We start from the raw sequence: 22,041 nt of genomic DNA, 5'->3' as shown, positions 1-22,041 counted from the left end.
TGGTAAGGTACAATGAAGTCTATTTCAGAAGTAAATGTCTAATAACAGTTTTCTCTAGGGCTGGATATATTTTAAACATTTTCAATACACTGCAATTCTTAAGCTTTGGTACTTATTTTCTCTAATGAAATAACCCATCTTTTCAAATGCATCAGTGTTAAAATTTTGTCTTAACGCGAAGTGGCATGCGTTTGTTTAAAGGCAGATAAATCAAAAGGAATTTTGGCAATGATTACCTTAATAATCCCTACAGAGGAGCAACTGGTGGGTGTAGAGGTGTGGTGTTCATAGCTCAAATAATTTAGTCTGGTGCTTACCTGAACAAAATGAAGCCAATGGACTCAACAGCAGCCCTTCTGACGTCATCATTCACATCACTCACCTGAAGATAGGCAGAGCATTCATATAACCAAAGCGGATACTGAGACTTATCAAATCCTGCAATTAACATTTATGATGTAGCTCCATGTGGTTTGGCTTACAGTATGAGGATTATTCACAGAATCTAATAACTTTGGTGGGTATGAGGTGCCACCTACAGGACAACAAGTTGTTCACACCTCTGAAGTATGCTGCATTTGTAAATGTAGCCACAAAAAGCACAATGGAAGGCATGTATATAAATATGTAACCTGTAATTGTACGTTTTCTCACACGTTTCCACGTTACAATTAAGTTGACTAAATGGATTTAAAATCTCTACCACGGCTTCAAACTCAAAGAGAAAAAAACACACATGAAAGCTGCATGTGAGTCTAATGGTTAAACTATCAAATCATACTCATTTATTTCAACAATCATAATCACAGTATTAAACAAAGTAATTAGAATTATGATGCCAGCTGCAATTGTGCAGCCCAAAGACTTGGCATCTGCTTCACTACCAGCATGATAAACATGTCTTCATCTCAGTGAAATGATGTGTTGTTGTACAGAGGGCTGAACAGGAAACACTCACAGCGACATGTAGTAGGCGTCGGATGGCCTTGTTGTTCCCGGAGCCGCAGTAAGCCATGCCCACAGTGTACATTCCAGAGCGTCGCAGGATGGGGTCCTATGGTTGACAGTGAAGGGAAGCAGAGGTTTGAGACTTTGTGTCTGGATGCACAACTACAATCAACATAGTTTGAGTCATTTCCCACATTTAGCTCTTTAAGGATTCCTGGCAAGGAGTTCAGAGGCAGACATGAAATAAACACACACAACCAGGGGTTGTATGAGTACATGCAGGACTCAATACATCAAACACTGAAACTGCAAAGTTTGAGTGCAACGGCCTAGGATTTCTCTGGAATTCCATCCGTACTTAATATCCTCTGGATTAGTCAAGCTCAAGTCTGTGAACATGGATTGTGTTAAAAATATGCATAAACTACACCAAAGCCACAAAATAAGCTTTTGCTCTTAGAAAATAAGACAACCCTGATCTCATTGTGTAAATGATTTGTCCCCTGTCAACATTACAGCCTTACCTTGTCTCTGCACAGACTCTCAATGAGAGCATCAGCCTCCTCCATGCGTCCATACATGACCATAGCGATTCCCACTGCCAGGCCACGCAGGATCTTCTCGTGTTGAGTCTCCTGAGCATAGCCTACCATGTCCTCGATGGCCTGAGCTGACTTGGAGCCCAGCATGACCAGACCCAGGGCCAGACCCGCAGCTTCACCTGAGAGGTCACATGATTTAGTTGTTCTGGCTTCTATATACACTGTACCTCATCCTTTAAGAAATACAATATTTATGTTCATGCATTTCATAAATCAGCTGTTAATCTGTGTTAGGGCTGAGCGATATGGACCAAAGTCATATTGATATTTTTTAGCTGCAACCTCAATCAAAATGTTACCTACATTTATTACATCATATTAGGACATGCAGGAAGTGCAAATACCAACAGTTGCTTTTGGGTCATTTTCATGAAAATTTCCTCAAAGCCTTTCTGTTTAGGACTGTTTCAAAACTTTTGAATGTGACCAGGGCTTACGCACCAGTGACAGCATCATCTTGGTACAGGTTGGACTTGAGGAGGTCATAAACATCCTGTCTAGCTGTGCCCAAAGCAGCCAAACCAAGACCAAGAGCACCACCATGACGGACAATCTGTGAAACAGAACAAGAAAACAATGAGATATGAAGCACAAAAACATAAATTCAAACCCTGACACACTGAAATGAACTAGCTGCTGGTTTCTAAAAAATTAAAGGTGAGGATCTTCATTTGAAGATGTTATATATGGATGTTTTTATAGGCACAAATTGCTTTAATTTATTACTTGAAAATATTACTCCATCTTTAAAATAGTAGGATTAGGCACAGAATTGTTTATTGAAAACAAATTACTTTCTTGATCACTGAGGTCAGCAAAGTTTGCAACTGAAGAAGAAGACTGAGTCACATTCACATATAACATATCTTTGACAATGAACCAGCATTTAAAGCAAACTCACATCATTGCTGGCATTCTTGAGCTGACTGAGCAGGTAGTCGATGATGTCCCCACCATGATTGGCGTGGATGAGTCCCAAAGCATACAGGCCTCCTCCCTCCTGGTAGGCAGAGCCAGGGGAGGTGTCTTTGGGCAGGTAGGTGGCCATTAACTGAAGTGCCTCCTTCTCATGACCCTTAAAAAAAAAAAACACACAGCATAATACATTTAAAATTAAACGAAGCCTGTCTAAAATAAAATCCAATTTATGTTTTTTTTCACATTATAATACAATCATAGTGACAAGTCTACCTTGTGGATGACACCCAGACTTGCTGTGGCTGTGAATTTTGCCCAGTTGGTTGCTCTTGCAAGCCATTCCAAGTTTTCTCTACGGGCAAAGGACAAACAAAAACAAGGTTAACTATGCAATAGCTTATATTTTTCTGTTGCAACGTTTTCCGTTACCGCACAATTACCTGAGGAACTGGTCACTGGTGGTTCCTGTGTGCATGAAGGAGTTGGCTATGACCGTGGCTGTGTGGCACACTGAATTTCGCACTGCATCCTAAAGTGAAGGAGAAAAAAATATACAGGAGAAAGCAGAAGCTGTTACAGCAAATTCAGTTACTTTTCCTATTCATTGATGCACAATATGTTACTCATCTGTCTGTAATTAAACAGTAATTGAATTCATTTATGTTGTCTAAGCCATAAAGCCCATTAGTCTGCATTACCTTTGTGTTTTTGAGGATCATTAGGTCTGTGTTGTTATTTCGGATTAGGAACTGCAGATGCAGCTCAATGGCCATCTCCCCACTGAGGATTTTGATCATCTTGGCATTCTGGTCTTTGGGCTCATCTTTCTATAAAAACAAAAAGAAGCAATATGATAGTTTGAGAATCAAATGGAGGTTGCTCTGAGACACAGACAAGCAACTGGTGCAGAAAAACAATCCAAAGAGCTTACAGTGTCTGCCGGCTTTCCAGCAGGGGAGCTGCCAGCCTTGTCATCTGTCTCCATTGCGTCACTGTAACAAAAAGCAAGAAACAACATCCCTCAATATTCAGTCACATAATCACAGTTACACAACTTCATAAGTAACATGATATACTAACTGTTAAATCTTAAGTAAACTCAGTTGTGATTAGTAGCTCTAAGCCCCTGTGTAAATTTGGCCACCTACATTAATCCAAACTCAAATTGTTTACCTCTTTTAGCATGGTTCATTTAAGAATGCATTAACAACGGCTTTCAAACAGCAAAGAACACAATTTCTAGGAATCTTAAATATTCAGATTCTGAATATCTGATCTACGTTCAGCTTAGTGCTTGAGGATTAACATGACAAACAATGAAAAGCCATTTTTTTTGTCTGCGGTGCAAGCCTAGATGAACTGTTCTCATTTACATGATACAAGTTAAAGTAGCTGTATCAAAACATGTTAAGCAAGATGATCCTTAACATATGCTTTTCTTCCTGCCAGGCTTGTTAACAATCATGCACAAGAACCTCTGAACACCATGTAGTTTAGCAGACTCAGTACAGAAAGATAATATAATTACTGGCTGCATTGGGACAGCCATAAACCCGTGTGGGCATGAACGAAGACTCTGAGGTGTCCCTCGTCCCCTGCTCACCTGTCTTTGTCTGGTGTGGGCACAGTGCCTGTGTTTGTAGAGCCAGGAACTGCGGGGATTGGTGTTCCAACAGTTCTCAGGTTCTGGATGACAGAAGAGAGGAACTGCTGGCTGGCACTCTCATACAGGTCAAAGCAGATCTGGTAGGCCATCAGCAGGTTGTCCTCCTTCACCAGCTTTTCCAAGATGTCACTGACAGCCTGCGGGTCATCCAGGAATATCAGGCACTAGAGTGGGGAGAAGAGAAAAAAACTGTAAGAGGGAAGTACTGAGCTGTTATGGCTCAGGGTAGGTAATTTAGTAAGTTACTCTACTCAATAACACACACACACAAAATATTCAATGAGTTTCAATGATTACTCAATTAACTGATTAGCTGCCAACTATTAAATTAATCACCAACTATTTTGTTAATTAATTAGTTTGAGTCATTTCAACAACAAAAAAAGTGAATATTTTTCTGTTTCTTTAATCTTCTGCAAACTGAAAATCTTTGGGTTGTGGACAAGAAACAACTTTTTTGTGGTGAAAAAGTGAAAGATTAGTTGATCCTTAAAAATATATATTTTTACAATCTAAAACTAAATAGTGGCAACATATTAGTTACTGGAAACAATCCATCTCAAGAAATACATGTGTTTCAGGTTAGTGAGGGGGACGATCAGATGGTTACCTGACAGACATTGATGAAATCAGGCTTTTCCAAGTTCATGTAGAGCTTGACCAGAACCCGCAGCACCTCGTTACGGAACTTCTTGTTCTGCATCAGGGACATGCACACCTTCAGGCTGTAGGCAAGGAGGCCGCTAACATCATTCTGCATGAACATAGAGGGAAAAGAAAAGGAAATTATCACAGTGTTTCAACACAAAAGACGTATAACACTGAACAATCAAGAGCAGTGTTCAAAATCTGGACTCCTCTCTGACAATTATGCTCGTACCAGTTATGTACTGGGAAACTAATTTGTCAGTCAGCCAAACAAATTCTTGGCCAATTGCTGTTTTTGAATAAAGTGATTTTCAAAAGCTTTGATTCTGGAAAAGGACAGAACTATATTAAGTAAAACAGATTCTTTAATAAGACTTAGGGCTATTCTGTTGAGTATGTAACCAAACTGATCTGAGGTCAGCTGTGAATGATAAGAACTAATTACCGATTCTAAGATGGTCTTCTCAAACATGTCAAGGCGCCTGGTCTCCAGGGCGATGCCAATGGCCTGCTTGTATTTGTGATCATTAAGGCAACGCAGGAACATCTTGTTGACAATGCCCTCCAGACGAGGGTCGATGCTCTTCTTCTCTTCATCCTCCGGCAGCTCAGCATTCTCCACCCGTAACTTGGTGTAGTGGTCGATGCATTTGGCTAGTAGAAGACACAAAAAGGATTAATATTGGGGCCACATTTCTCTTCTGTATTCAGTTGCATAGTTAAAATGCAGAAATCTATTTCACGTGCCTTTCTCCACTAAAAAGCCAGTCTGTACGCTGACAGTAAGACATTTATTTTTTTCATTTAAGTGATTTACTTCACATTGTTAAAGAGTATTATGAACACAGCTGCATCTAAACAACAGAGTATCCCAGCCACAGAAGTAAATGAGTTAGAAAAATTAGATCATGTGTTTTACCACTCACCAATGATGGTCTCCACATATTCTGAGTCATCTGTGACATTGAAGAGATCTCCAGCACCAAGAGCGTAGTTCAGAGACTCCTCAAAGGCTCCGAGATGGTAGAAAACCTTAGAGGCCACCAGGGCAGCAAATTCTCTGCTCCGAAATGTCTCATCTTCATACAGGACCTCGCTGTGAGGATAAACCATATGGATGAAAAATACATTAAAAAGCATACGTATTACTATTGGAAGTAAAATCAATGTTCAAATCAAAGTGCTCATTTTTAAGCCCAACAGAGAAGTTTCTGCCACAGAGCAGCAAACTCCCACACCAAGAGACTCAGATTTACTTAAAAGCTGTCAAAAAAACATTCAGCACTGCAACAGTTTACTGCTCAATATGAAATTATTTTACTTCCCAAACTCATCAGTGGTACTTACATTTTGTCAACAGATCCTGAAATTTCAGCCCAGAAGTCATTCACAAGGAAGTCTAGCTTTTGCAGAGCAAACTCCTGCAAGTAAAACAGATATGTTGCATTTAAACATATATTTTGTGTTAACAGTAAAATTTCATTAGATGAAAGAGTAAAATCTATCATAAGCTGTGTTCAGGATGCTGTCAGTACTGAGCTTCAAATTGGGTATCATCACACAAGTCTCAAATGAATAGAGTTTTAACTGACTGGAACAATGACTAGCAAATCTGAAGCTTGCTTGCTCTCATGGCCCAATCAGAGACACGGACAGAGATGGCAGCCTCTTGGTTTCAGCCTTAATGGCTCATCAAGCATAGAAAATTGAAGTATTCGGAGAGTCCACGGGACCGTCACAAAAATCTCCAGAAGCCACTCAATTTAACATACAATACTTCAGGAAATCTGTTTAGGAACAACCCCTTCAAGAGATTAAAGTTGTATTTGCAGAAAGGTTGCTTACAGTATTACATACAAACAATAGCTTTGCCACCTGCTCTTTATGCAAAATGTAAGATCCTATAACTTGTCATTTTGTTCTTATTATTGTGTCAGGTCTTACCTTGAGCTGTGGTTCCTCCTCATCAAGGAGTGAAATAATTCCAGCTGCAGAAAAAAGAGACATAAGTTAACAACTTTGTATACTCAATTGTGTTGCAATAAATAGACAGCAGGTGTGACAGCTTGAAATGCGTCTTGTTCTTAAGCATTACAAGTTTAATCTCTAAAACACATTAGCTATAATGCTTTAATGAAATTTACAACTTAAATGAATTTATTCAGTTAATCATGATGTATGAGTCTCTTATTCATGACATACTTTTCATCTTAAATTAATAAATGAAGTCTTTGTCCAGAATAATGACTTTATTAACTAATATTAGATGTCATGTGCATTATTTACAAAGTGTGTATTGTAGAAAGATCATTTAAAATAAAATGATCTAATTATTGGATCTGGGACATCAATCATATTTAATGAAACCCATAACCATTTAGAAATCAAGAAAGTTGGACACATGTAGGAATAAAATTAGGGTGTTACAAACATTTGGTGTCAGAGCAGGCAGACCAGAGTCAAATATAATCAAATCTGCACCTGTCCAGCGATAATAATGTTACACTAATAGTAGGAGGTTTTCAAGGATATATGGCAAAGATATACAATATTAATTGTATTTTTTATAAATAACTTGAAATATGTTATAATATATGGGTATTTTCAGGTACACAACATTCTGAATGTTTGAACTACTGCATTAGATATGCTTGTTTTTATTATTCTAAAATTGAGTTGTTGAAAATCCTTATACGTCATTGACCCATACTCTAATCGGAAATGAAGACCTGACACTACTGTATCCACGTTGACAAGGAAACCTTCCTGTTTTCTTAATCTGATGACTGACCAATTACTTACCTGAGTGTGTGTGTAAATACACAACTGTTTTTCAACTTATTTAATTATATTATTATTGTTCATATTATTATTAGTGTATGTGTGTACTTGTTTTTTTGAGCTGCCATTGTGTATGAAAAGTGTTAATGTTACACAAATAATATTGATTTGAGCTCGTAAAAGTCAAATTTCACTGCCCTACATGTTGACACAGCTACACAGTAGATGTTCATATGATAAGAAAACCTTTTCATTTTAGGTGTCTCTTCTATGAATTATTCACAATTTAACAAGATGACCATTACTTGTAGTAAGGAGCATAATAACCAAGAATAGCTGAATAACGTTAGCACTAACACTGTTAGCGTTAACTACAATTCAGCAGACTTGCTTTAATTAAATTCATATTTAAATAACCAAAGACAGCCTATTAGGCACTCTTCCTCCCAGAAAATCATTTAAGGGTTCTTTTATTTGAGATTACCGGCTGATATATGGTCGTAAAGCATGTTACATACACAGGCTAACAGCTAGCGGGCAGTTAGCCGTGTGACTCAGCTTAATCAATGGCAGCTAGTTTAAGTCACGGTTAGCAACATAAAAACACTTTCTACGACTTACCGGCAGATGTTATCATGATTGGCTCCTTTTTCCCTCCTCAACCCCACAATTATCCTGCTTCGACGGTGGGATTCCGCGCGAGTTTCAGGGGATTTTATGAAGAAAGTCAAAGGTTTGTACCACAGTTAATCCAAACGAAGCGGCTGCTAACTTCTTTTTGTTAAAAACGCAGGACCCCCACTAAAGGACCCGGGGCGAGGCTGGCCTCTTTGGCGCCTGATGGAAATATATGTACATTTACAGAAATAATGTATTATCCACCATATCCTCAGAAATGAAAAGATACTAAGCGTTCCAACCGTGCTCGAAATATAATTACATTTCTGACAAGATCGGCCAGTGAATATTTAGTTATTTTTCACGCATGGCGGGTTTTTCAGTTTGCTTTCCGCATGAGACTCATGGACAATCAGAGCCTCAATGTGACTCAATGAAAGTTTGACAACAGCGTTAATTATAGTATCCCTCCACTTGCTACCCCTTACCTAATGAATCTTTTCATAGCTGAAAATACTAGGCATTGTGCAATGGTACTCGAACTTTATTTGAATATTTCTACTTTGTGCTACTACTCGACCACATATCAGAGATAAATGTGTATTTTCTACGTTTATTTTCTCATTTTTATAGAGGCTACTATTAATTGGAAGTAATGCTCAAAGAAGCCAAATGTGTTAGTGACATAGACAAAGAGTATAATATAAACTGTAATAATATAACACTCCATAGAAGCACAGTTGTTACTTTTTACTTTTAAAACTTTAACTACGTTTTGCTAATAATAGGCTACTTATTTACTTTTACTTAAGTAACATTTTTAATCCAGGGTTTTTACTTGCAAGTAAAGTATTTTTAGACTACAGTATTTCCGGTTTTCTAAAGTTTCTACTTCTGTAAAGGATCTGAACACTTCTTAAAACCACTGGAATTGTCCAGGATTTTTTAAACAGAGCTGCACATGCACGGTCTAATGTGTTATCACATTTATTTGAATGGACAATTCAGTGGCTTACATAAATACATAAAAAGTGAAAAAGACACTGTTCCATTCCTATTGCTGATAATGCAGCAGTCGACAGCACGGATCTAAGGCACACAATATCAATACGTGACAGCGAAAAAATAAAAGATTCACATTGCACGATTGGCTGGATTAACATTCTGGGTAGTCTGGAAGCAAAAAATGAGCTGCTGGGCACCTATTAAGCAATTAAAGAATGACCCCTTATATGTCAGTTGATATTGTGGTTTAGTTGTGCATGTTACCATACAAATCTTCAATTAAATTAGCACAAATGGGGCTTTTGGGGCTTCTTGAGCAGCGGCCCATTTCATTCAGTTGGTAATCCTGTCCTGTACTTGGCTATGCATCTTGTTAAAGAAGTAATTGTGCTATAAACTCTCAAACTAAGCCTTTTCTCAACCTGTAATAAATTACAAGTCTCTATCTAAAGCTTTCAAAAGAAAAAAAGTGATTTTAAATGACGTGATATAGCTCATATGCCTAACTGGTCAATACATACATACATAATAAATCCTGTTGTACATTACAAGACATTGTATAAAACAGCAAAATGGTCAGAGATTTCACTATTTAACAACATATTCCTTCAGTTCATGACATAAATGACATTGGCTCAGCAGTGGGAATATTGAGCACCACGAGGAAACCCCATCACACGTAGGGGGGCTCTTCAAATCTTCTCTTCACAGTAAAAACGGTATTGTCTACAGTGATTTGCCTGTAGCCACAGGTCCTGTGCCATGACATCAACTGTCTCCTCCAGCTGATTATTTGTCAACATGAGGTCCAGAAGAAAAGGAACTGACTTTTAGAGGAATACCTTCCTCTACACTTCCACTGTCACCTGAAAAAACAATTAAAATGCTGTTACTGACTGTGTTTAATAAATAAAATGATTCAATTTGGTTGCAGCGGGATTTAGCTGCGTTTCTGCTCTCTTAAGTGCTGTAGTCCTTAAAATATAGTGCAAATGTTAATTTCACATAAATATTATACAATTACAGTTGTTTTAACTTTCTGGGTTTTCTTTCTTCAAAATTACATTACAACTTGTCAGTGGACAGATACTTACAGATCTAAATAATTTCTAAAGTTCTGGAAAAAAATTAAGCCACTGTTTTCCCAAAAAATAAACATACTGTGTATACTGTAAACCTGATCCAAAGAGCACCCAATAAAGTGTGAGTGTGTGAATCTGTTTGTTGCTTTTGTGATAAACAGGCAGCCTGTACAGGGCGTAGTCTGCCATTTGCCCATGTAGTGCAACCTGGGATAGGCTCCAGTCCCCCGAGGACCCTGAACAGGACTAAAGCTAGTGTATAAAATGAATGCAGAATAGAAAAGGTCTAGTGGGAATTGAAATGCCTGTATTCAGCTCGGTCAGACCAAACTTTTGAATGGTGCTGCTACCTCTTTGCCTGCTGGCCGGAGAGCTGTTGGTCTGGCCTCTATCTCCTCTTCTCTGAGGCCAGGACAAACATTGGAATGGCCAGAAAAGCGGCTCCCCTCTATTCCTGGTATTATCTGAAAGGCAATAACAAGCATTTAACAATTTGGCAGCTTATCTAAGGGCCTACTTGTTTCATGAATGCCCCTTTTGTTCCTGGGCCTTTACAGACATGCCTGGGAATGAAATGTGTGGAGAAAAGTGGTCTTGTGAATGTCATAGATTGACCTAAATTAGCGGGATGCACCAACACAAATCACTATAGTGTTCGTGTAATATTTCTACTCTGTTAGTACTCATTAGTGAGTTTACAGTGACCATCTGCAATGGTTTTTTATCCCCATTTTAATATAATTACCAATTATAATTAGATACTTATACTGATTCTTTGGCTCTCTATGTTTACAGTGGCTTTAACATGTGAATGTTCTAGATGGTCTCTAGCTTTGTGTAACATCTGTAGAGTAAACGTTTTACAAAATGACATTCTGATGTTCTTTGTCTAATATTTTATGCACCCTCAAAGCTGCATGTTGTCCTGCAGACAGCAGGGTTCAGACTTTGTGTTGACAAGCATATACCCTGCTGACAAACAAATCTGCATGTTTCATAAGTTTTACAATCATCTACAATAGCTACACTAATATTTGCAAGGATACGCTTTGCTGTGTGTTGTTACGTGTAAAGCTACTTCTGTACGTTATTACACCTGCGGTTTGAGATGAATATATAACTTTGCAGGTGTTTTTCTTGATGCTGAGTGTTTGGGCATCTGTCTTCGGAATGAAACAGCCAACCCATATTGTCTCTGTTGAATGTTTGTGGAACACTGAGCGGATCAGACGCTCCAAGAGTTGCGCACACTGATGAGTCTCGGCGCTCTCTAATTTGGTGTGTACTAATCCAACTAGAGCTGGCCAAGCAATTCTGGCACGTTTCGTACGCGCCTTTACGTCCTTCAAAATCTCTTTCAGGCACACTTCGTTGGAAATTTTGCTGATGAATGACTGTCTGAAGATGAACATGATGACAGGAGAGTCTATCGCTCGTTTGTGGCTGTAAATGTTTGCCCCCCTCGTTGCTGTTTTCTGAGGGTTTCCGTTGCGCGCCGTCCGTGTCTCCTTCACCGTGTCCTCTCCCACAGGACTGGCTCTCAAATCAACATCCTCGGGCCTCACCGTTAGTGGTATTTCATTCATGTTCACTCTCTCTGTATTGAGGCAAGCGTGGTTTCCACTTGGAGAGTCGTCGTGGCTATTTGAAGGAGGCGAACAGCGTTGTCCATTGCTGTTGGGAAGGCTGCTGATGGGAAACATGTCATGTAGGAACTCCTGCAGTATTCCGGCGTCATCCTCAACCACGTTTTTACTTTTACAGGCGTCACTGACCAAATAGATCCTCTCTATACCTCCGATCAAAGCAATAACCTTCTGAAACTCTCTCTCCTCCTCGGGCAGCGTGTCCTCCAGGGACACCGAGTCTGCCATCGTTGCGCAATTACGGCTGCGCGGATCCCTTACACTATAATGGGCCGTCAAGCCATTCACTATCACCTTCGTGGCAGGCGAAAGGCAGAAAAACCTCTACAAAGCCAGCAGGAACACCAATAGGAAGGGTGGGGATTAAAACTCAGCTCATATTTCTATTGGCTGTCCCGTTTAATAGGCGGGTCCAATTGTTATGAGTTTAAACTGTACTCAACACAGGCTTGTTACAAGATAATGAAGTTAATCTTTAATAGAACGCTTAAAAAGTCATTTGAAAATAAAAATACAGTTAATCACAATTATGTTACAACAACAACAACATGTGCTTCAAGAAGACAGAGTACATATATGTTTACATGAAGTCTCATAAATAATCAGAGGCTCTGCTCTGGTATGATGAAATCTCAGGGTGCAGAGGTCACTTTCTTGATTTCCAATATTCGCATGGAAAAGAGTCCTGCCTTCCTTCCAATGTTGTATATCCCTGCCTTCTCAAAGACAAAAGGAAACAAAGAGTTGACAGTCATAATCACCAACTTCAACACAAGAGCCTCACTTGCACCTGCTCCTTCTACTTAATGATTGAAATAGCTTAAGCCATGCTTGACTTCTTTCTAAGTTAAAAAAAAGAAGGAATTTGCCCTTAAACTCTACACTACATCAGCAGTCTGCTGAGTTCCTGTGACGCTAATCTGTTAATCCACCCATGCCTGTTCCTTAATTAAAAGGTGGGGTCAGTCGTAAACACAACTGAGTTTATGAACTGAAATACAAGTTAAATTGTACTGTTCTGAACTTTACCTATGCCAGTCTGTGTGAGATTGTATGTGGATTGCCTCATTGTTTACTGGTGAATGAATCATAAACTGGAAAGTCTGACCAAAGCCAATACAGAGGTTTTGGCCTTTGATCTTTAGACTGACTGAACGTTGATAAGTTGGGTGGTGTGTTTGTTGTTTGACCCGCGAACTTTTTTCATCATGTCATTGTGTCATTGCAAGTCAACAGAAGGAGGAGCTACACCTTTGGTTATTTAATGTCTAACATCACCTAAATGCTGAATAAAACATTAATATATGCATATATTTGACCAATTATTACCTTAATTGTAGTTGATTGTATCACTACCAACACCATTTTTTTTTAAAAACTTTGATTAAACAAGTGCCATAAGTAAGAGCTGAAGCATAGTAGTTAATATCTATTATGTTTTAACAGTTTCAACCATTTGACATGCCCAATACCCCTGTCTCTGTGCCTTCAAAGTTGGCAGGTGTGCTGGAGTTAATCTACTGACCTCTTTGTTCAGAGAAAGGAGCAGCTGAGGGTCAAGGAGCTCATTTGGACCAGTGAGAGAGACACGCAAACCTAAGCGAACTGCAGAAAAAAAGGAAAGTTTCCACATGAATTGCACCACATTTATGATATAAAAGCAAGCCGTTATTATCAGTAACATCAACTGAAATAGTTGCTGGAAATTTGCAAGTTCCAGCATTGCTGTAAATGAAATGACACATACAGTTGTCTTGAGAGCTTTTATACAGACCTAGGACAAAGTTGCAAGCTGGGTTTTACTAAACTGTTTTTTCTTGACTCATTATAGAGTCAAGTATGAACCCATTTTGGTAACACAATACTTCCTTTAAAACTAAATCATTCTTAAGTTATTTTACTGGTTTCAGAGAATATTTTAGTGTCCTATGATGGCCTCAGTCTAACTCCAGAGATTGCTTGGTAAACTTTACTTAAGCTTTCCACTTCCACTAAACTTTCTTTCTCCCTTCCCTCCTTGAGACAATTCACAGTGAATGCTATTTAGTTTCCATCCAGACATGGATAACACTCTGTGAGAAACGGATAAAAAACAAACACATAAAATAAAAAAACACTTTATTTTGCCGCCATCTTGTGGTTGAAGATTTTACCAGGGTGAAGGGTCCGTCCTTATCCCAAGTTAGGCAGCAGTGCGCTATTGTTGCAGTGTTTCAACATATAGAAGGGAGTGTAACAATGCTTTTGATGTTGCTCTCCCATGATACTGGATGTCAGCGTGAAATCATACAATGTAGCAGCTTGAGCACAAATAAACAGTGTCAGCACCAGAGACTTCAAAAACCCATATCAGCCAACAGCTAGATAGTATCAGGAAGGGATCATTTACTGTATCAGGAAACCTCAGATAGTGTACAGTAGGTTGTGATCTGACTCCACTGTTATTCTACAGTTAATGCAGGTATACGATACAATACAGTTAATACATTACAGTTAATACATTACACTGTTTTACCCACCAAATGTAATTTTAGTTTTCTTAAGCAAGTCTCACATAGAGTTTAGATAACTTAAAATCGATCTGACTGTAAATTAACTTGTTAGATGTAGAAAATACAAGCCTATAGTGGCCTTTTTAAATACTATATTATTAGGCCTACTGATTATTTTGCATTGTATCCATCTGAAACCTGAGTGACACAAACAACAAGACATATGTGCAAATAGTACTTGGTCCAACTTCCCTTCACAGATAATGTTTTTTAATTGCATCATGATGTAATGAGTTGAGTGAGGTGGTGTGGTTGATATTGTGCAAACCTGATATTTTCTTCTCTGACACCAGATCTCTGAGAGCAGAGAGATGGGAAGTAGTCAAACTATTTGATGGCAAAACAGAGTCTTTAGAGGCAGCAGAGGCTGAGCTTCTTTTTCTGCGGACATTCAATTGTGTCATGTTGCTGTCAGATGGAATCTGTAGTGGCACTGGCGACGCTGTGGACAGGTCACAAAGCAAAAAACATATTTAATTGTGATATTTTGATTTCAACACCGTTAAAAGGTATATGCAGAATGTGCTGTTTGAATGTACTTATATGAACTGGTCTAGTTTCCAGAAAACAGAAACATTGATAACCTGTAGTGAAGGAATGCTGCAGGAGTGGCTGCTCCTCCGATGGCCTGGGGGGAGTTTCCCTCGGTGACCCAGATTCCTCCTGAGAACCTGAGACATTTTATTTGGTGAACTTTAAACCAAATAGAAAACCTCTACAAACCAGTATGTCTAATCCTGTTATTGTATTTAATCTCATTGTTGGTGGAAAACTGGAGATGACAATGTTGAAACATGGGTGATTTGAAATGTTAAACTTCAGAAGGAACACACTGGTAAGAGGAATAGCAGAGGAGGTTAACTATATATTTAGCTGACAGTAATCAGATTTAATAAAGAACAAAATGAGCCCAACAATACACTTACACTGCTTGATATAATTACGTGATGTTAATTGCATTCAAAATGTTTTAGTTCGCTATAGTGTTGTTTCCCTTTCCTGGCTGTGTGGTTTCCACTCCCCTGAATGACTTTCAGAGGAGGATGTTCAATTGATAATTGCCAGTATGCTGCTCCTTTGCTCAAAACACATTTTTTGTAATTTGACCAAGAAATGTAAGATATGTTACAGTGTCTGTTTAGCATTTTAGGTGGATTCTCTCTTTAACATCTAATGGTAATCATCAAACCTTTAGAAACCTTTGATTTCATTTTTAGCAAACACAGAGAACAAAAATGTAAATCATATTTGTATAATTTTACATTACAAGAGCAATAACTGTACTAATGTTATAATACCATTAAAGTGTGAAAAAAACTGCATTATGGGAACTAGTTCAACCATTTGTTCTCTCTTTAAAAGTATAAAATGCTTACCAACAAATTGAGTCTGAAGAAGCAGTAAGAAAAGCAAGCAACCAAACCCAACAATTGTGCAGGTTTGACACCACTGAAATCCAAAACAAACTTCCCTGTTTGCCATAGTGAGCTGAAAAGCAAATCCAGCAGTGGAGAAGCTGACTTTTAACTCACTGGAAAGTAACTATGCCCCACTTTCATACAATGTACAATAGACCAGACCTGGAATAATAGGTATTACATTTCAGCCAGGTGTTGGCACCCAAGAATAAAGAAAACCTACCAAACAAACAACACTTGTTGTCAATGAAGATAAGACAAGATACGATAAACAAGTCAAAATGACTGAAAAATAAAAAGGTACTTCTATAATCAGAGAGGAAAAGATACATTTTAACTTTAGTCACAGTGAATGTCTTACATCCATGAAATATTTGGAAGAATTCACAACAAACTAATGCCACCAAAAAGATTTATCATAATAAGGATTAAATAATATTCTGCACATGGACTGTGCAGAATACAAAGCAAAACATCTCATTTTAGTAAGAGTAATGACTTTTTGTAGATGTTGGAAATCTTCACAACCTTTCAAATTCATTAGTTTCATCTCCCAGAATTCAGATATGAAAAAGCATTAAATCAGACATTTTAAGGGAAAATAAATTAGCTTGTAGTGGGAGTCAATTATTGATGGTACAGTTCAATAGGATGGCTGAAGAATGCATCTCTGTGCCACTACCAAAGTCTGCACTTGCTTTACAATTAAACATTAGACACATTTGAAAATATGATAATAATGACATAAACTTTGCATATTTGTATGTATTTGTGTGTGTGACAGTGAGTGGGTGCAGTGAGGTAGTGGGATGGAAAACAGAAGAAAACATTTTATTTATTCATAATTTTATTTGTTTCTAACTCCTCAGTTATCTCTATGTACTCCATAATATGAAGGCTAAGTTAGATGCTGTAACGAAAACAAGATATAATTAAAGCCGCAAGCAGCGATGGCGGGCCCTCGCTCACCCATGCCACCGCGGGGCCTGAGGCATGGCGGGGCTGTGGCGTGAAGCAGAAAGTGAGAAAAAACCTGGAAGGAGGCCAAAAATGCAATGTTTCGTTCATCCAGTAGGGGGCAGTCACAGGTAGTTACACATATGGTCTGGTGTGGTCTGGTGTGTTCAGGGCGGCCACTCATCAGTCATGTGAAGTTTGGAGTGAATTGGACAAAGCATGAAGGAGTTATGAGAGGTTGATGGTTCATCCACCAGGGGGCAGTAATGGGATGCATGCAGGTGTGTTCAGGGTCAGTCCTTCATCACACATGTGAAGTTTCGTGGAAATCGGACAATGTTGATGCAAAAAATGGCACTTCCTGTTTCCACTAGGGGGGCGACATGAGCGACACCCCTATCAGATGGAAGAGGTCTCCACCCTGGACCTGTGTATCAATTTTCATGATGATACGTGTTCAATAAAGCCATCAAAAAGCCAAACGTATTTTCATGGCGAGGAATCAGGGCCGGCCCAAGGCATAAGCGAACTAAGCAGCTGCTTAGGGCCCCGTGACCACTAGGGGGCCCCAAGAGCAGAGCAATTGACTTAAAAAAGAAAGAAGAAATTCATTGTTTTTTTTACATGTGTGAGTGGTGATGATTCATATATTATCAAATGTGCGTTTTTGTACAAAAAAACAACAACAATATTATGTTAGCAGAGAGGCAGTAGGAAACTACTTTCTACTGCCTCTCTGCTCAAAATGTCAGAGCTGCGCTAGTAACGTGTGCAGTGCACCCAACCGTGCAGTGCGCACTGAGCATCCAGGAGCTAGGAGCAGGTGAATAATGTCGCAAAAAAGGATCTACCCTTCAGGGGCAGAAAAAAGAAAAAGGAAGAGGAGGAAAACAACAAGATAAAGGTATGTCTTGGTAATGTAACATTTGGTGTCAAGGAGAGTTTGAAAAGTTCCCTCAACTTAGGAAAGTCCCTAATTATTGTTGATATTTTGTTCCAACTACGTTAGCCTATAATAGCAAATTAGCTAGCTAACGTTTTTGTGTTTGTGTAATACTTTGAATAAGTTGATTCTCAGTATACAGTAATTCTGGGTCGCTTTTTGGCATCAAAACAACGTTTTTGATAACAACGTTTGATAGCAAATGTTTAATAACTAACGTTAATTACAAACGCGGTGACGTTTGCTAGCAATATGGTTTTGCATTAATGAATTAACTTAGTTAACTTATAGTTTGAAGTATGTTGTTTGCAATTGTTTGCTGCAGAGCACAGTCATTTATGTGAGTAAATAAACATATTCCTTTTACATCAACTCCCTATTATGCTCATACGTTATATGAAACTTCCCCCTAAGTATTTTGGAAGAGGCACTGACTCAGCCCAGGGGCAATCCACCTCCTCAGGAGCAGCCAAGGCTGATGAATCAGGTGATCGAAAAACTGTCACCATATATATTTAATTTCTAGTCAGATTATCTCATTAAGATGTAATAATATAAGATATAATCATATGAAAAGGGACATGTTTTTCATCTCAGGTCCATCTCTATCCTCTGCTCCATCCACTGTGCCCACTATCCTCTCTGCAACATCAGCTGTACCTGGTAAGTTAACAATAAAACAGCCTTTATAATTGCTCAGTGTACTGCACAATATTCTGAGATGAATAATTTTGTCCAAAAATATTAATTTAATAGGTCCTTCATCTTTGGTCATCGAGATTGATGTTTCATCTACTTCTTCAGCGTCCAGTTTGCAGCAGGGATCAGCAGCTCTGCCAGTAGACCCAGCTGAGTGTCCCTCTTTCCTGTCAGACTACTTTATATTTTATTTATAAACCATTTGTGTTACCTTGTTTCAGGTGCCTCTGTTGATTTACATCATTATTTAAGTATTTGTCTGATTTTTTTTAAATTTATTTTATTTAATACTGTCTGTATTTGTACATTTGCTGTTGCAGTTTATTTAAAACAAAAAATAATAAAGCAGATTGTGTTTACAGTAAATGATTGGTTTATTTTGTTACTTTTAGTTGCCCTAGATGACATTCGGTATCCCACTTAGTACTACATCACTTTGAATATTAAGTGTAAATCAACCCCAGGCTGCTCTTGTAGCTGAATTTTTTACCATTTCAGATAAAAAACCATAGATGGGTCAAACATGCTGGGCTGCTCTTTGAGGTTTTATGTATTGATTCTCTGTGTGGCCAGTAGGGGGAGTTGCTGACTTTGCCAAATATTAATTGAAAGATTTTTCTGTAAATTTGCAAATCTGGTGTCTACTTCCATTGCATTAATCACTGTTGATTACAATCTTAACTACAACAAAAAGTTCTCACATTTAGTTTTAAAAGTGTATGGAGTAGAATAAGTAGAATACGTTTATAGTAGGTGTGTGAATGATCAATATTCATTATTATTGGCAGTAATAGAGGGCCCCAAAATCAAATTTTGCTTAGGGCCCCATGGAGGCTTGGGCCGGCCCTGCGAGGAATTGATGGTAGCCACGCCCCCACAGGGACGCCATTACTCGTAGCTTCACAGTGTTCATAATGTAGCTTCACCAACTGGTTCTGCATGTTTTAGAAGTGGAATGAAGTTGATGGGGTCAACTATGTATTTTTCATGAATTTATGTTCACTTCCTGTTACCACCGGGGGGCGCTATGAGTTACGTGGGAAGTTAATATATCGGGACGTTCAGGGCGGAGCCATCATCATGTCCAGCAAGTTTGAAGCTGATTGGATAAAGTATGTGGGCGTGAGAGCCACTCGTATGTACATGGCGAGCACGCCAAAGTTAGTTGAGCCCTGGCAGGCACGCCCTTTGACCTACAGATGCGCAGAGCACAACTTAAGCTCAGCTAGGTCTGGAGATGTTGCGTACCTAATTTGAACTTGATCGGGCGAACGTTGTGGGAGGAGTTAATTTTAGGCGGGAAAAATCAAAACCAAAATGGCCGACTTCCTGTTGGGTTGAGGTCATGAGGTCAAGAGGCTTTTTTGCATATGTGGGTATAATACATATGTGTACCGAATTTTGTGAGCATAGGACAAAGTTAGCAAAATTCCCTATGGGCATTTTTGGACTTTGTAGGGGGCGCTATTCCGCCATTCTGTGTCGACCATGTGCGACCACCCAAAAATATCGAATTTCGGATGAGGCCGGACGTCTGTGCAAAAGTATAAGCATTTTCGCATTTGGGAAAGGGGCGAAATTGGGGCACGAAATGTCGGAAGAATAATAATAATAATTAAAGCCGCAAGCGGCGAATGCGGGCCCTCGCTCACCCATGCCACCGCGGGGCCTGAGGCATGGCGGGGCTGTGGCGTGAAGCAGAAATTGAGAAAAAACCTGGAAGGAGCCCAAAAATGCAATGTTTCTTTCCTCCAGTAGGGGGCAGTCACAGGTAGTTACACATATGGTCTGGTGTGGTCTGGTGTGTTCAGGGCGGCCACTCATCAGTCATGTGAAGTTTGGAGTGAATTGGACAAAGCATGAAGGACTTATGAGAGGTTGATGGTTCATCCACCAGGGGGCAGTAGAGTGTAACAAAACACAAGTGGTTGCGTTCAGGGTGGGACAGTGATTACACATGTGAAGTTTTGTGGAAATCGCACAATGATGATGTAAAATATGGCACTTCCTGTTTCCACTAGGGGGCGACATGAGTGAGATCGCCTATGAGCGAATGGAGACGTTGAGGTCGGCACCCTGGACCTGTGTACCAATTTTCATGATGATACGAGTTCAATAAAGCCATCAAAAAGCCAAACGTATTTTCATGGCGAGGAATTGATGGTCGCCGCGTCGCCACACGGATGCCATTACTCGTAGCTTCACAGTCTTCATAATGTAGCTTCACCAACTGGTTCTGAATGAAGTTGATGGGGCAAAGTATGTAATTTTAATGAATCTTAGTTAACTTCCTGTTACCACCGGGGGGGCGCTATGAGTTACGTGGGAAGTTAATATATCGGGACGTTCAGGGCGGAGCCATCATCATGTCCAGCAAGTTTGAAGCTGATTGGATGAAGTATGTGGGCGTGAGAGCCACTCGTATGTACATGGCGAGCACGCCAAAGTTAGTTGAGCCCTGGCAGACACGCCCTTTGACCTACGGATGCGCAGAGCACAACTTAAGCTCAGCTAGGTCTGGAGATGTTGCGTACCTAATTTGAACTTGATTGGGCGAACGCTGTGGGAGGAGTTAATTTTAGGCGGGAAAAATCAAAACCAAAATGGCCGACTTCCTGTTGGGTTGAGGTCATGAGGTCAAGAGGCTTTTTTGCATATGTGGGTATAATACATATGTGTACCGAATTTTGTGAGCATAGGACAAAGTTAGCAAAATTCCCTATGGGCATTTTTGGACTTTGTAGGGGGCGCTATTCCGCCATTCTGCGTCGACCATGTGCGACCACCCAAAAATATCGAATTTCGGATGAGGCCGGACGTCCGTGCAAAAGTATAAGCATTTTCGCATTTGGGAAAGGGGCGAAATTGGGGCACGAAATGTCGGAAGAATAATAATAATAATAAACATTACAATTTCAATAGGGCTTTCGCCAGGCGACTTGCAGTCGCCGCTCGGGCCCTAATAAACATTACAATTTCAATAGGGCTTTCGCCAGGCGACTTGCTTTCGCCAGGCGACTTGCAGTCGCCGCTCGGGCCCTAATAATAATAAACATTACAATTTCAATAGGGCTTTCGCCAGGCGACTTGCAGTCGCCGCTCGGGCCCTAATAAACATTACAATTTCAATAGGGCTTTCGCCAGGCGACTTGCAGTCGCCGCTCGGGCCCTAACTAGGGTCTTGTTCTTCCTTACTTTCAAAATATTGAAGAATGCAATCATTGCCATCAGCCAAGAGGCAAATTATTGAAACTGTCCTCCTAAGAAAAACGGCAGCATCAGTAGTTCAAGTACATTCCCAGAAATGACACTTGTTAAGGTTCAAGTGACACATCTGTCGAACAGCTGTAGTTAAAGAGATTATGTCCATGGATAATTTACATTGTGTATGTTTCAAGGAATGAATGAATTATGCTTAATTGTTACAGAAGCATGTAGTTATAGAGTTCTTCCACAAGAGGGATCTCCAGTAAAAGCCATGCCGTGGATCAGTACTTAGTGCCCAACAACTCAATGCAAGTCAAAAGCTTCCAAACTCTATTATTCATTCACACCTTC

The 22,041-nt window shown here is 39.4% G+C and overlaps 2 protein-coding genes across 3 annotated transcripts in view; both read right to left on the bottom strand.

The window, feature by feature from the left end:
• The window catches only part of psmd1 (proteasome 26S subunit, non-ATPase 1), a 38,976-nt gene extending 30,617 nt beyond the window's left edge, over positions 1-8,359 (bottom strand). Inside the window, exons 1-16 of the mRNA XM_062423611.1 lie at positions 8,185-8,359; positions 6,727-6,770; positions 6,130-6,203; positions 5,709-5,878; positions 5,228-5,436; positions 4,745-4,888; positions 4,072-4,298; positions 3,400-3,460; positions 3,167-3,295; positions 2,909-2,997; positions 2,742-2,820; positions 2,452-2,625; positions 1,992-2,103; positions 1,473-1,669; positions 959-1,054; positions 318-382 (exon numbers count right to left, since the gene is read on the bottom strand). Of these exons, the coding sequence (XP_062279595.1) occupies positions 318-382; positions 959-1,054; positions 1,473-1,669; positions 1,992-2,103; positions 2,452-2,625; positions 2,742-2,820; positions 2,909-2,997; positions 3,167-3,295; positions 3,400-3,460; positions 4,072-4,298; positions 4,745-4,888; positions 5,228-5,436; positions 5,709-5,878; positions 6,130-6,203; positions 6,727-6,770; positions 8,185-8,200 (1,886 nt within the window). The 5' untranslated portion in view covers positions 8,201-8,359. The remainder of the gene's footprint in view (positions 1-317; positions 383-958; positions 1,055-1,472; positions 1,670-1,991; positions 2,104-2,451; positions 2,626-2,741; positions 2,821-2,908; positions 2,998-3,166; positions 3,296-3,399; positions 3,461-4,071; positions 4,299-4,744; positions 4,889-5,227; positions 5,437-5,708; positions 5,879-6,129; positions 6,204-6,726; positions 6,771-8,184) is intronic.
• Positions 8,360-9,152: 793 nt separating this feature from the next.
• On the bottom strand, positions 9,153-12,231 carry LOC133984345 (uncharacterized protein C2orf72 homolog). Of its 2 annotated transcripts, XM_062423610.1 has the most exons (3): positions 11,365-12,231; positions 10,619-10,732; positions 9,153-10,052 (listed from the first exon to the last, which is right to left on the bottom strand). In XM_062423610.1, the coding sequence occupies exons 1-3, from the start codon at positions 12,140-12,142 to the stop codon at positions 9,976-9,978; spliced, it is 969 nt and encodes a 322-aa protein (XP_062279594.1). In that variant the 5' UTR covers positions 12,143-12,231; the 3' UTR covers positions 9,153-9,975. The 2 variants fall into 2 exon arrangements, with proteins under 2 accessions (XP_062279594.1, XP_062279593.1); XM_062423609.1 differs by having other exon boundaries at positions 9,153-10,732.
• Between the last annotated feature and the right edge of the window lie 9,810 nt (positions 12,232-22,041).

This window comes from Scomber scombrus, chromosome 8 (genome assembly GCF_963691925.1).
Source record: "Scomber scombrus chromosome 8, fScoSco1.1, whole genome shotgun sequence".
Classification (NCBI taxonomy): domain Eukaryota; kingdom Metazoa; phylum Chordata; class Actinopteri; order Scombriformes; family Scombridae; genus Scomber; species Scomber scombrus.
This window is presented reverse-complemented; position numbering and strand designations above follow the sequence as displayed.